The sequence below is a fragment of the Acyrthosiphon pisum genome, chromosome A1 (genome assembly GCF_005508785.2).
Source record: "Acyrthosiphon pisum isolate AL4f chromosome A1, pea_aphid_22Mar2018_4r6ur, whole genome shotgun sequence".
Lineage (NCBI taxonomy): Eukaryota > Metazoa > Arthropoda > Insecta > Hemiptera > Aphididae > Acyrthosiphon > Acyrthosiphon pisum.
The window spans coordinates 77,323,625-77,336,330 of NC_042494.1; the positions used below are offsets into that span (position 1 = coordinate 77,323,625).

Here is a 12,706-nt window from a genome sequence, read left to right on the forward strand (position 1 = left end):
AATAAATATTATGATATGATTAATTTGGAATTTATTATAGGTAGGTACCTAATATAATATTATGTCTTATACCTAGACTAACATACCGTCTCCGCTCAGAATCGTTTTTCTTATACAATGATATTATATCATTGAATTCAAATTTAATACCATCCATTATACAGTGACCCACTTGTAACCTACTGTACAGCAGAGCGAAATCCACTTACCCACCTTTTTAACTTTGCATAACCTACGTCTAGAAATATAGCGTATTTTTATTATGTTTTATAACATTTCAATTTTCCTATTTCATTATTTCAGCTCATATAAATAAAACATAGGTATACAAATTACAACATAAAATATTATATATTCACAAACTACGACATAACATATGTTGATACTTACAAACATACTAACGATGATGAGAATTGCCGTGGCAACTACGGAACAAAAACGGCAACAACGGAATTTAAAGTCCATGTTTAGTTTGTATTGATGTTGTATTCAATAATATTATGATATAATTTAGTATTTCTAATGAATTTTTATGTAAAGTGGTATCCCTTTTATACGAGTTTTAGCAATTAATCAAGTTTGAAAATTTTGAATTGTGTTTTGCCAGATACACCTGCTTAAATTATAAATAAATATTATACCTACTGAATTAATAACATATAATCCTAAAAAGTCTAATAAATCATATTAATATACGCATGGATATTAGCAGAGCAAAAAAAAATTTACCTATGTGAACTTGATAAAAACAACAAACGTTCATCCATAAAATTAAAATATAAATTTTAAAAAAATGTAAGCATTTCAATTTATAACTAATTATTTATTTATTTATTTATTTATTATTATACATTACGGGCAGACCAATTAATTACAAGATATTGTATTAACATAAAGACATAGTAATAACAGATAAATTATAGACATGGTTTTTATAAAAAGGTAGGTTGTTCATTAGCCAAACGCATAATGCGATTGATTGGGTTGTTTCGTCCGTGATTTGTGGTACTATTTGGCACCGAGAAACTATAGTATCACGCCAAAAACACTTCGTTATAATTCCGTGTAAAAATAAAAAAATGTATAAATGATTAAAACATTAAAGGCGTGATATAATAATATGGAAGTTAAGTAAAATGCCATTTTATAATTTTACAAATACCTATGATGACAAATAAGATCAATTGTTATGTTAAATACTTAGTCGACATATTGTTGATACATTACTAATTACTCTAAATACTGTAGTGGTTACTTAACTGTATTTATAATATACTTCTACGTTTTACTCCAAGCCAAAGAGTTAAACATAATATTATGTTGACTAATAAGTATTAAACATTACAATTAGTAGTATAAAAAGGACAGTTCTGATGCCTACTTCCTACTCATTTCTCTATGCGCGCGACTGCCATCGCGTACGTAGCCGACCTATTCTTGTGAGTATAACTATAAAAACTACTAAAATCTGTAGTAAATTAAACATACTCCTGAAGTTCGATTGTAATTTCGAAAAATGGTTAAATGTATAAGCTCCTAGACTATGCAGCTCTTTAGGAATCACTTTTTTTCATTTAAAATCAGAAGTGACCAAAATAAATACAAATGCAATGCAATTATTTATCGAAGTATTGGCATGTGCGTGAGTTGCATCCGGCGACGGTTTCTCGACGCGGCATTACTTATAAAGTTAATAGGAAACACACAAGTATGTGATATACAATGGATGGGAGGAAGGGGTCAGACTGGGTACGTATATGTGATAGCAATTCATTGACGGGACGATAGGGGGGTGATATACATTGATGGGAGGGGAGGGGTATGGGTAGGTATGTAAGTGATAGAGTTGGGGGGGGGGGTAGGTCGGCTACGTACGCGATGGCAGTCGCGTGGATAGAGAGTGAGTAGGGAGTAGGCATCAGAACTGTCCTTTTTATACTACTAATTGTAATGTTAAATACTTAGTCAACATATTATGTTTAACTCTTTGGCATGGCGTAATACGTAGATGTATACTATATATACAGTTAAGTAACCACTACAGTATTTACAGTAATTAGTAATGTTTCAACAATATGTCGACTAAGTATTTAACATAACAATTGATCTTATTTGTCATCATAGGTATTCGTAAAATTATAAAATGGCATTTTACTTAACTTCCATATTATTATATCACGCCTTTAAAGATTTAATCATTTATAATTTTTTTTATTTTTACACGGAATTATAACGAAGTGTTTTTGGCGTGATACTATAGTTTCTCGGTGCCAAATAGTACCACAAATCACGGACGAAACAACCCAATCAATCGCATTATGCGTTTGGCTAATGAACAACCTACCTTTTTATAAAAACCATGTCTATAATTTATCTGTTATTACTATGTCTTTATGTTAATACAATATCTTGTAATTAATTGGTTTGCCCGTAATGTATAATAATAAATAAATAAATAAATAAATAATTAGTTATAAATTGAAATGCTTACATTTTTTTAAAATTTATATTTTAATTTTATGGATGAACGTTTGTTGTTTTTATCAAGTTCACATAGGTAAATTTTTTTTTGCTCTGCTAATATCCATGCGTATATTAATATGATTTATTAGACTTTTTAGGATTATATGTTATTAATTCAGTAGGTATAATATTTATTTATAATTTAAGCAGGTGTATCTGGCAAAACACAATTCAAAATTTTCAAACTTGATTAATTGCTAAAACTCGTATAAAAGGGATACCACTTTACATAAAAATTCATTAGAAATACTAAATTATATCAAAATATTATTGAATACAACATCAATACAAACTAAACATGGACTTTAAATTCATCGTTGCCACGGCAATTCTCATCATCGTTAGTATGTTTGTAAGTATCAACATATGTTATGTCGTAGTTTGTGAATATATAATATTTTATGTTGTAATTTGTATACCTATGTTTTATTTATATGAGCTGAAATAATGAAATAGGAAAATTGAAATGTTATAAAACATAATAAAAATACGCTATATTTCTAGACGTAGGTTATGCAAAGTTAAAAAGGTGGGTAAGTGGATTTCGCTCTGCTGTACAGTAGGTTACAAGTGGGTCACTGTATAATGGATGGTATTAAATTTGAATTCAATGATATAATATCATTGTATAAGAAAAACGATTCTGAGCGGAGACGGTATGTTAGTCTAGGTATAAGACATAATATTATATTAGGTACCTACCTATAATAAATTCCAAATTAATCATATCATAATATTTATTAGGTACTTATAACGCGTTATACATCAACAAAAAACCGTGGTGCTATCATAGATATATAATAGTATACTTTAGAAGTTTCAAGTACCTACGAATAATATTATACAATCACAACAAAATAACTAAAATAGTTATCCTAGGTTTTTAATATGTAATTTCGTCCAAATTTGTACTTAAAATTACTATAAAAATAAACTGCGTGAATGTATTTTTTAGATTTTTTGGTAACAGAATTAATTACTTACGTGAAATCTTTTTTTAAAATTTCAATTCTTAACAATGTATCAGGAGCCCTGTATTAATTTTTTGGCTCAATAGATAAAACTTTATTGATATTTATAGAAAAAAAACTAAAAAAATTGATAACTTACAATGTCCGTAAACAGCTCAAAAAGAGTCAAATTATTTTCAAAATTTTATGGTATATAGAAAATGCTAATATAAACATTCAGTGAAATTTTCAAGTTCTTACAGTCATTAGTTTTTTAATTACAACAAAATAAGAAAATCGTTACGTAAGAAATCGAGTGAATATCAAATGTTGTAAATATATGAATTTCAAACGCCCATAAAAATTTAATTTGAGTTTCTTATGGACATTTTTTTTTTTGGTAAAGGTAGATTATCCTATAAGGAATCTTGTATTACATTTTAAAATCTTTGATTTAAAAAGAAAAATTTTTATGAATTTATAACTCGAAATAATTTGCAAATTTTCGTGATTTTTCCCATATTTTGTCATTTTTTGAACTTTAAATGCTTAAAAAAAAAAAACTGTGTCAACGATTTTTAATATTTTTCATCTGCCTTTAGAAAATAAACTAAAAAAAAAAATGGAAAATAAAAATGTCCGTAAAGAGCTCAAAATACATCAAAATATTTTGAAAATGTTATGGTGTATAGAAGATGCTAAGATAAACATTCAGTCAAAATGTCATGTATCTACGGTAATTTTTTTTAAAGTTACACCAAAAACCAAATTCAATTTTGTGAAAAATCGATTTTGCGTAAAAATTCCCGTTTTTCCTTAATTTTTCTTTTGTTTTTCCCGGCGCTTTTGAAAACCACTGGGAAATTTAAATTTTGACCTCCCCAATGCACCAACGATATTCACTTTCTGGTCGAACAAGATACTGAAGTTGAAAATCGTAGCATTATTTCGACTACTTATCGTGTACACAGACACAAAAAAAATAAATAAAAAACCACACATCATTGTAAAATCAATACATTCATCGTTCCACTCAGAATCTAAAATTAATTGGTGTTTTTCGTCGTTAATCAATGAATACAATATTGTTTGAGTAAATAATGTTAAAGGCTTTGAAAAACTTAAATAGTTTTATATACACTAGTATATTATGTAAATATTTAGGTATTGTTTTCTAATGAGTAAAAAAAAAAAAAATAAATAAACTTACCCAACCGAAGGCAGATATTGCAAGGCATCAGATAGTTCTTGACCTTGAAGTTTAATATTCTCGCCGGTAATTATTTCCACGCTAATCTTCTTGAATGGAAATGTTAGTACATTTGGTACACCGACACCGAATTTTATGCAGTTTGGTGGTAGTTTCTCTAGCACCCTCGCTGAAAGAACATTATACTAGTGTGTTACATTTAAGTGGTATTTATTGCTGCAATTAAAATATAAAACACACGATGATATATCAATCGCAGGCGTATTTAAGGTTTTTTCTAGGGGGTGGGGGGGTTGGAAGGGTTTGCAATTATCGGGAGCTCAATGACTTTTGTCAGCTACTATTTGAAAGGCTACTACAGACGCGTGTATGTTTTGAATTATAAAAATACCCATCTATGTACAAATAATTTCTTTAAAGCAAAAAATTCTTCAAAAAATATAGGCCAAAAGAGGATCACGCCCCCCCCCCCACACGTAAATACGCCACTGACATCAATCAAAATATTATAGTTACTTATTTCTCGAAGTTGAGACGGCTGTCGTTTGGACGAAATATCGTTGATGAAATATGAATAATCAATTGTAAACGGGATAGCACTGTTTTGATTGTATGACGGTTGTGGGGCTTCAGGACCATACTCGGGAATTAGACAATCAATTGGACAACGGGCCACGGTTGATGATTCATTAGCGGACGAATATAGTTGATACTGTGCCATATTCTGTAGGAAAAAAAACACAATAATTAAAATAACAATGATATTGATTGACAAACGATCGATAAAAAAGTATTGGATTACAATAATCCTATTTTCATATTAGCATAGAGTAAATTCATAATATTACTTAATTAATGTAATATACTAATATAATATAATATTAATTAGGGTAAAATATAAAATAAAAATACGTTTGTGCAGAATATCTATTACTTACCTACGTATTTTTCTTCAAAATCAAATTACATAATTAGGTACACGGCTATACTTATTCTAATACCTATTTAAAATTAAAATTAATATAAGAATATATCTTACTACCTATTTTAGACTTCCTATAGGTCATTCAATTTATTATCATTTCATAAAATAAAAAACATCACGTGTTTAATGGTTACGATCTGTACAGGCGAACACGTGAAAAATACGTGTGCACAACAGAACTACAGAAGTAGGTTAACATATTTTTATAGCCTTCAATATTGTGTTATTGATTATTATAAAGAGAATAAAAAAAAAACAAATTAAAATACTCTACATGAAATTTTAGTTTTTAAATGTTTCATAGAAATAGGAATGAAATATATAATTAAAAACTGCTTAGAGTTACTCCAATTTTATCTAGTCCTGAAAATATTAGTTAAACCTTATATACAATATGAACAAGGCCAGCTGATAAGGGATTCAACATTGACATTCTTAATTGTGAAAATGAATAAATGTAATTTTGGTTTTTAACTTATATTTACTGATGTCTATAATATGATAAAATATGGCTGTGCGTGTCGCAGTGGCTGAAAATCAATCACGCAACGTGATTGAGAGTAAGCAACAGCCGCTGTCACTAGTTCTAGGATGGGTGACCTCCCGGGCTCGTAGTGCGCAAAAACCTTACCACACATACACGTGTTCCTAACCGACTGTACCAACCATACCAACCTACAGGCTAATGACCTCAGTCATCGTAGCCTTAAAACTTAATAAAAAATAAATGTGACAAAATATATCGTATGTTTTAGAATATTTTTAAACATATTTGTTTTTGTTTATAGAATTTTAATAACCCTACAAATTGAACAATGTTAAGTGGCTTAAAATGCGATAAATTTTTTAATGAAACTCTTTTTTTCAATATTTATTACCTATATAGAAATAATGTTTTGCAGTCGTATTATATCTAGTGACACTTTCTCGAAATACATTGACACTTGGAAAGAACATAAGAATTTGGAGAAAAACTAAAACCTTATTTTTCGTGTTCTTTATCTATTCTTGATCTTTCATTTGAGGAGTTCTTATACTCATTAAAATTACCCTTCATGTTTTGCATTGTTATACTCAATAGTCGGCACATCACCGAGACAGAGTCAGACAACAGTCAGTGTTTAACAGTTTTCATCTTAAACAGTTAAACTATATTTATTCGTTTCTACTTTGGACATGCCGACGTAATCTAAATAGGAATTTGAATTTTTGAATTATAAATTTTGTACGAAGTGAAGTAGGTACACTTGTACTAACTGCTACGTAGGACAATAGGTCAATGGTAAAAGGTTCAAATATAATAGGTACCTACTGTGATATTTTGGAAATTAGTAATTACTATTAATATGGCATTATTGGCATTACCTATTAGAATTGTATCTTTTGTAAAAATTGTCCTAGTGTAATAAGTACTAGATGACATATTATATCTATATTATATCTTGAACAATTATTAAGTAGTATATTATTATGGTGTTGTTGTGTAACGTGTTGAGCTCATTTTTTCACAAAATATAGGTGCCTGTTATATTTTATTATTATCTATGTATTTTGTGTATATATTTTGAGTTAAAATTACCTCTTTTAATGTACCACAGGTTATTATAACTCGTAATTTGTATATAATATAATTATCGATGCATATGCATAGGCGCAACTAGAGTTAAAATTCTGGAGGGCTAGAGCCCATCTAACAAAACTATCAATTTAAAGTAACCCCTAGACGGCTTATATCTAAATTAATAAAGAATATTTTTGGGAGGGCTAAATCTTTGTCGGGGAGGGGGCTAGGCCCCCCCTCATATCCTCCCAGTGGCGCCAATATGTATTATGTATATGTATTGTTTATATAGGTATAAACTTTTGAAAGGCCTCATTTACAGTCCAGATTTATTACAGATGATCTCTTTTGATTTACCACATTAGTGATCACAGGTCATTTTCGTAGTTTCCATACCATAATACAAGTGAAAAATTTACAAAAAATATTTATTGTGAATAAATTGAATGCTTAACTTCTTTAATTATTTAAAAGATTTTTATTTTCTATAGATAATCAGACGAAATTAAAATATTGTGCCATAAATGTATTACCTATAATATAATTATAACATAATATTAATTATGTATGCAATAATTATGTGCACTTCATATTATGTACAAGTGTATAATATTTAATACCACGTTAATTGTACTATTGAATCCGTTGGTGTAAATTATTTAATTAATAAATAATGAATAATAAATATAGTATCATTATTATTGGTATTTTATTCTATGGTAATCAGGTTAAGACCAAAGCATTTTTTTCTAAAATCTATATTTTAGTAGTAATTATTAGTAATTTTTACTTCTTCATGGAAAAATGAAAAAATATCAATTATACGTAAGGTTACATAGGTGTATCTTGGTTTTAGAGTACCTCAATTCAGTAGCAAATCGGTTTCCCTATAGTTTTTCTATTTTGATGGACAATTTGCCTATGGAATTATATTTTAATAATTTATCATTTAATATCAATCTTTTTGTTAAATGGCTAAAATAAAAGAACATTATTATACTTTTAAGTAAAGTTTCAATATAACCAATTCCATTTTAAGAATCAACGTTTTGTTTATTTTAATAGTTAATAATTTAAAAATTTAAGTTAATACAGATTCTTTTTGTCTATAATAAATTATAAATTACTAAAATGGAATAAAACTTACCAATTTCATAAAAATATTTTTTCTTAAAGTCTTCATAATATTATATCACTTTTAGTTAAAGAATTATTTATAGTTAACTGTTTAGAATATAAAGTTTTTGAACTAAAACCGTTCAATGCTAATCATAAAACATGTTATTTATATGTATCTTAACGCACCGATTTAAAATAATAAACTTCAAATTAATTAGTTTGAATTATTTTGTATCAAAAAGTATAATATCTTGAAAGAAAAAAATGGCTAAGTTATATTATGGTTGTTATGATTTAATACATTATTTTAATACGTTAAACCGCAAACTGTTTGACCACGATAAATTTACGAACAGTAGGTATAAATAGTATATTCAAACAATAAATAAAATAATCGATAAACATGATTAATGTTTCTGGTCTTATCGAAATTGTTGTTCAACCTACCACTATATCAATCAAAACATAAATTATTGCGTGAACTTGTAAACTACCAAATAACAATAATTCACAAAGCTTAAGTATTAGCATTTATTATTTATTTTTTTATTCGTCCTTAATAAAATATATCAATACAGTTAGGCAGTTGCTATATGTTTGCTAAGTTATAATAATAAAATAAAATTGTATTACGTTTTAATGTAGAAATATTCGTAGTCCCTTGCGGTAAAATCTTCGAAACTTGTTTGAATATTATACTGAAAATAAAAATTTCGGAATCTGACCAACTTAAATGAATATAATGAACATTTAATATAATAGAATATAGAATAAATGAAAAATTAAAACTAAATGTTAGGTAGTACATCGGGTTTTATATCAGCAATATTATGGTATTGGAAAGTGATAAGAGGTTGAGTTGCTTTTTAATTAACGTTTAAAACTATAGCGATTGTACTTCCTAAATATAAATTATAATCATTCGATAGGAAATTTCAATATATGGATCATATCAATAAACAAATGTAAAAAAAACTAATTAATAAACATGCATTTATGGTAAAATAATATTATCATTGATTCCATGTTGTTGTTACTTGTTAATGATTATACAATTATTATAATGATCCAATTGAGATATTTTATTTGTAATGATGAAATATACTAATGATTTGCTGTATATTATAGGTATCAAATGTCGGTACCAGTTCATTTAGTCACGGGAATATTGTTGAAGTATATGAATTCAATGACAAATCGTTGCATAATGCATATAGATTAGAAAATTTTTCTGAGCGTGAAAAACGGTACAGAAAGAATTAAGTAAAATAAAAATACATGTACCTATTATATACCTACATAATACATACCTATACATTTTACTGGTGCCAGTTACATCAGCGAGAATAAAAATTGTGAAATGATTAAACGAAAAGTAAGAAATTCTGTTCGATAGGTACATGTTTACTATACCTATACTTAAAAGATTAATAGTAAGTATAATAATATATAAAACGATTACCATCTCAATATTATGAAATACAATTTCAATTTGATAATAATATGACAAATTATTTTCGGCAATACCCCTTAAGTCTAATAGGTATTTCCATGTTATCGTATAGTCATTAACTAATATTGTTTAATTGTATATCCCTCTTGCGTTTTGTGGACAGTTCAATATACTACCTCGAGAACAGTGTTGATCAGGTGATAGTGTACGTACTGTATTATAATATATTACTATAATTTCATAAACCTTTGTACCTATACGCCGTTGCTATATCATGTTCGATTGTCGGATTGTGTTAGCGTAAATTAACGTGGGTCATAAGTTTCTATAGACCTGTAAAATATAACTTAGAAAACTTTATTTATATCGGTCCAACAACCTGCTGGTTCTCATTACCGGGTCATGTAGTGAGATAGCTAACCAAATATTCCTTAAGGTACCTATTAGGTATCCACATTGGTTCGGAAGAACGAAGGAGGTGTGATATTATACAGTTAAGGCAAGGCAAGTGACGACTATCGGTAATGGAAGATTCAACCGCAGCTTAGCTTTTGTAATATATAATATTTAAACTTAAATAAAAAACACGGGATAACTAGTGGCGACGGGCCGTACGAAATGCTGGATTATTAAGTACTTATTGAGTACATATATACATACGATTTAGGCATAAATATATACAAACGCACTCATTATATGCACACGTGACACATACAACACATAAATAATATTCAGACGTTTAGTAAAAACAACGCAATCAATTATCAGCGGCGTCAGATGATACCGTTACCTATTATGAATTTGTAAAACCATGAACGCATTCTCACTCATATATTATACTTCAGGACCTCTTCAATAATTTTCCGATCAAGACAATAACAACAAATTACTAATAAAAAATTACCACTGATACCTTTATCATACCGCACAAAATAAAATCATAAACACATCACAATTACAACGTTACGCATTAATCAATACGCATTTATTAATAAGAAGGGATTATAACGTACGTTTCCCCAGCCCACACCCACATTGTGTTTTTGCAATTTTTTTTTGGCCAATATTTTGTACCTACTCAATTTGTACGAATTTGTACGATAAGAACCACAATTTGTACGAATTTATTCTTGAAGATATACGATAATTAGAATGGGTGGCTATAGAAACGTTTCTCCAGCCCACCCATTTCCGAAACTACTATTATTTCTAATATAATAGTTATAATATTTCTATGCAGTTATTTAGTACGGAATTTGTACGAATTCGTACGACCATTCTAGAAATTTTCCAAAAATCTCTTCCAACCGAAAAATGCATTTTCCTCATAAAAAAAAATTGAAAAAATTGAAATGGATTAAAAAAAATCAAAATAGGAAAAAGTAATTTTATAAGAAAAATAACTTTATTTAATAAATAAAGCAAATTTGAAAAAAAAAAATCAATAAAACTCGTCGGTTCAAAAAAGAAAAAAAAATTTTTTTTAATACATATTTTTTATTGATTTTTTTTATTAAATATAGATTTTTTTCAAATATAGATTTTTTTATTAAATTTAAAATTTTTATAAAATACAGACTTTTTATTGATTTTTTATGAAATATAGTATTTTATATAATACAGATTTTTTATTAAATATAGATTTTTTAATTTAATACAGATTTTTTTAAAAATTTTTTATCAATTATAGATTTTTTATATAATACAGATATTTTATTAATTTTTTTATTAAATATAGGTTTTTATGTAATACAGGTTTTTTATTAATTTTTTTATTAAATATAGATTTTTATATAATACAGCTGTATCATATAAAAATAGTCTAGACTATTGATTTTTTTATTAAATATAGATTTTCTATTGATTTTTTTTATCAAATATATTTTTTTTATTAAATATAGAACATAGATAATTTGGCCTACTAGGATTTTTAGATTCTGAGAGGAGCGAGGAAGCTATTGTTTTTACAATGGTGTTTAATTATTTATTTTAGATTCTGAGTGGAACGATGAATGTATTGATTTTACAATGATGTCTGTTTTTTTTTTTATTTTTTTTTTTTAATTTTTTTTTTAAATTTATTTTTGTGTCTGTCATCACCTTTTAGGACAGTAAAACTGCTTCGATTTTCTTCAACAGTAACTTTTATGATTGGAAAGTGAATCTAGTTGGTACTTTGGGTGGTCAAAAGTAAAAATTTCCCAGTAGTTTTCAAAAGCGACGTGAAAAACAAATGAAAAATTAAGGAAAAACGGGAATTTTTACGCAAAATCGATTTTGGTTTTTTGTGTAACTCTAAAACAAATGACCGTAGATATATGAAATTTTCACAGGTTGTTTAAATTTACATTTTCTATACACCATAACATTTTCAAAATATTTTGACTTATTTTGAGCTCTTTACGGACATTGTCAGTTTTCATTTTTTTTTAGTTTTTTTTCTAAAAATATCAATAAAATTTTATTTGTTGATTAAAAAAGGTTGAAAATTTAATAAAAGGCTCCTAGTATATTGTTTCAAAAGCAGATAAAAAATATTAAAAATCCTTAGTCACAGTTTTTTTTTATAAGCATTTAAAGTTCAAAAATTAACAAAATATGGAAAAATCACGAAAATTAGCAAATTATTTCGAGTTAGAAATTCATAAAAATTTTGGTTGTATAGAAAATGCTAATATTAAATATAGGTTTTTATGTAATACAGGTTTTTTATTAATTTTTTTATTAAATATAGATTTTCTATTGATTTTTTTTATCAGATATATTTTATTTATTAAACATAGAATATAGATAATTTAGCCTACTAAGGTTTATAGATTCTGAGAGGAGTGAGGAAGCTATTGTTTTAACAATGGTGTTTATTTATTTATTTTTTTTTTTATATCCTGTATACAAAATTTCTTCC

General features: G+C 27.1%; 1 protein-coding gene across 1 annotated transcript; it reads right to left on the minus strand.

Moving 5' to 3' along the window:
• Nucleotides 1–4,683: 4,683 nt before the first annotated feature.
• Nucleotides 4,684–9,263, minus strand: LOC103310723 (kynurenine/alpha-aminoadipate aminotransferase, mitochondrial; the record flags this gene model as incomplete). The annotated part of the gene is given in 3 exon segments (XM_008189944.3): nucleotides 4,684–4,852; nucleotides 5,200–5,407; nucleotides 8,982–9,263. Coding segments are annotated over 2 exon segments (374 nt in total), but the record flags the coding sequence as incomplete, so codon positions are not given.
• Nucleotides 9,264–12,706: the final 3,443 nt, after the last annotated feature.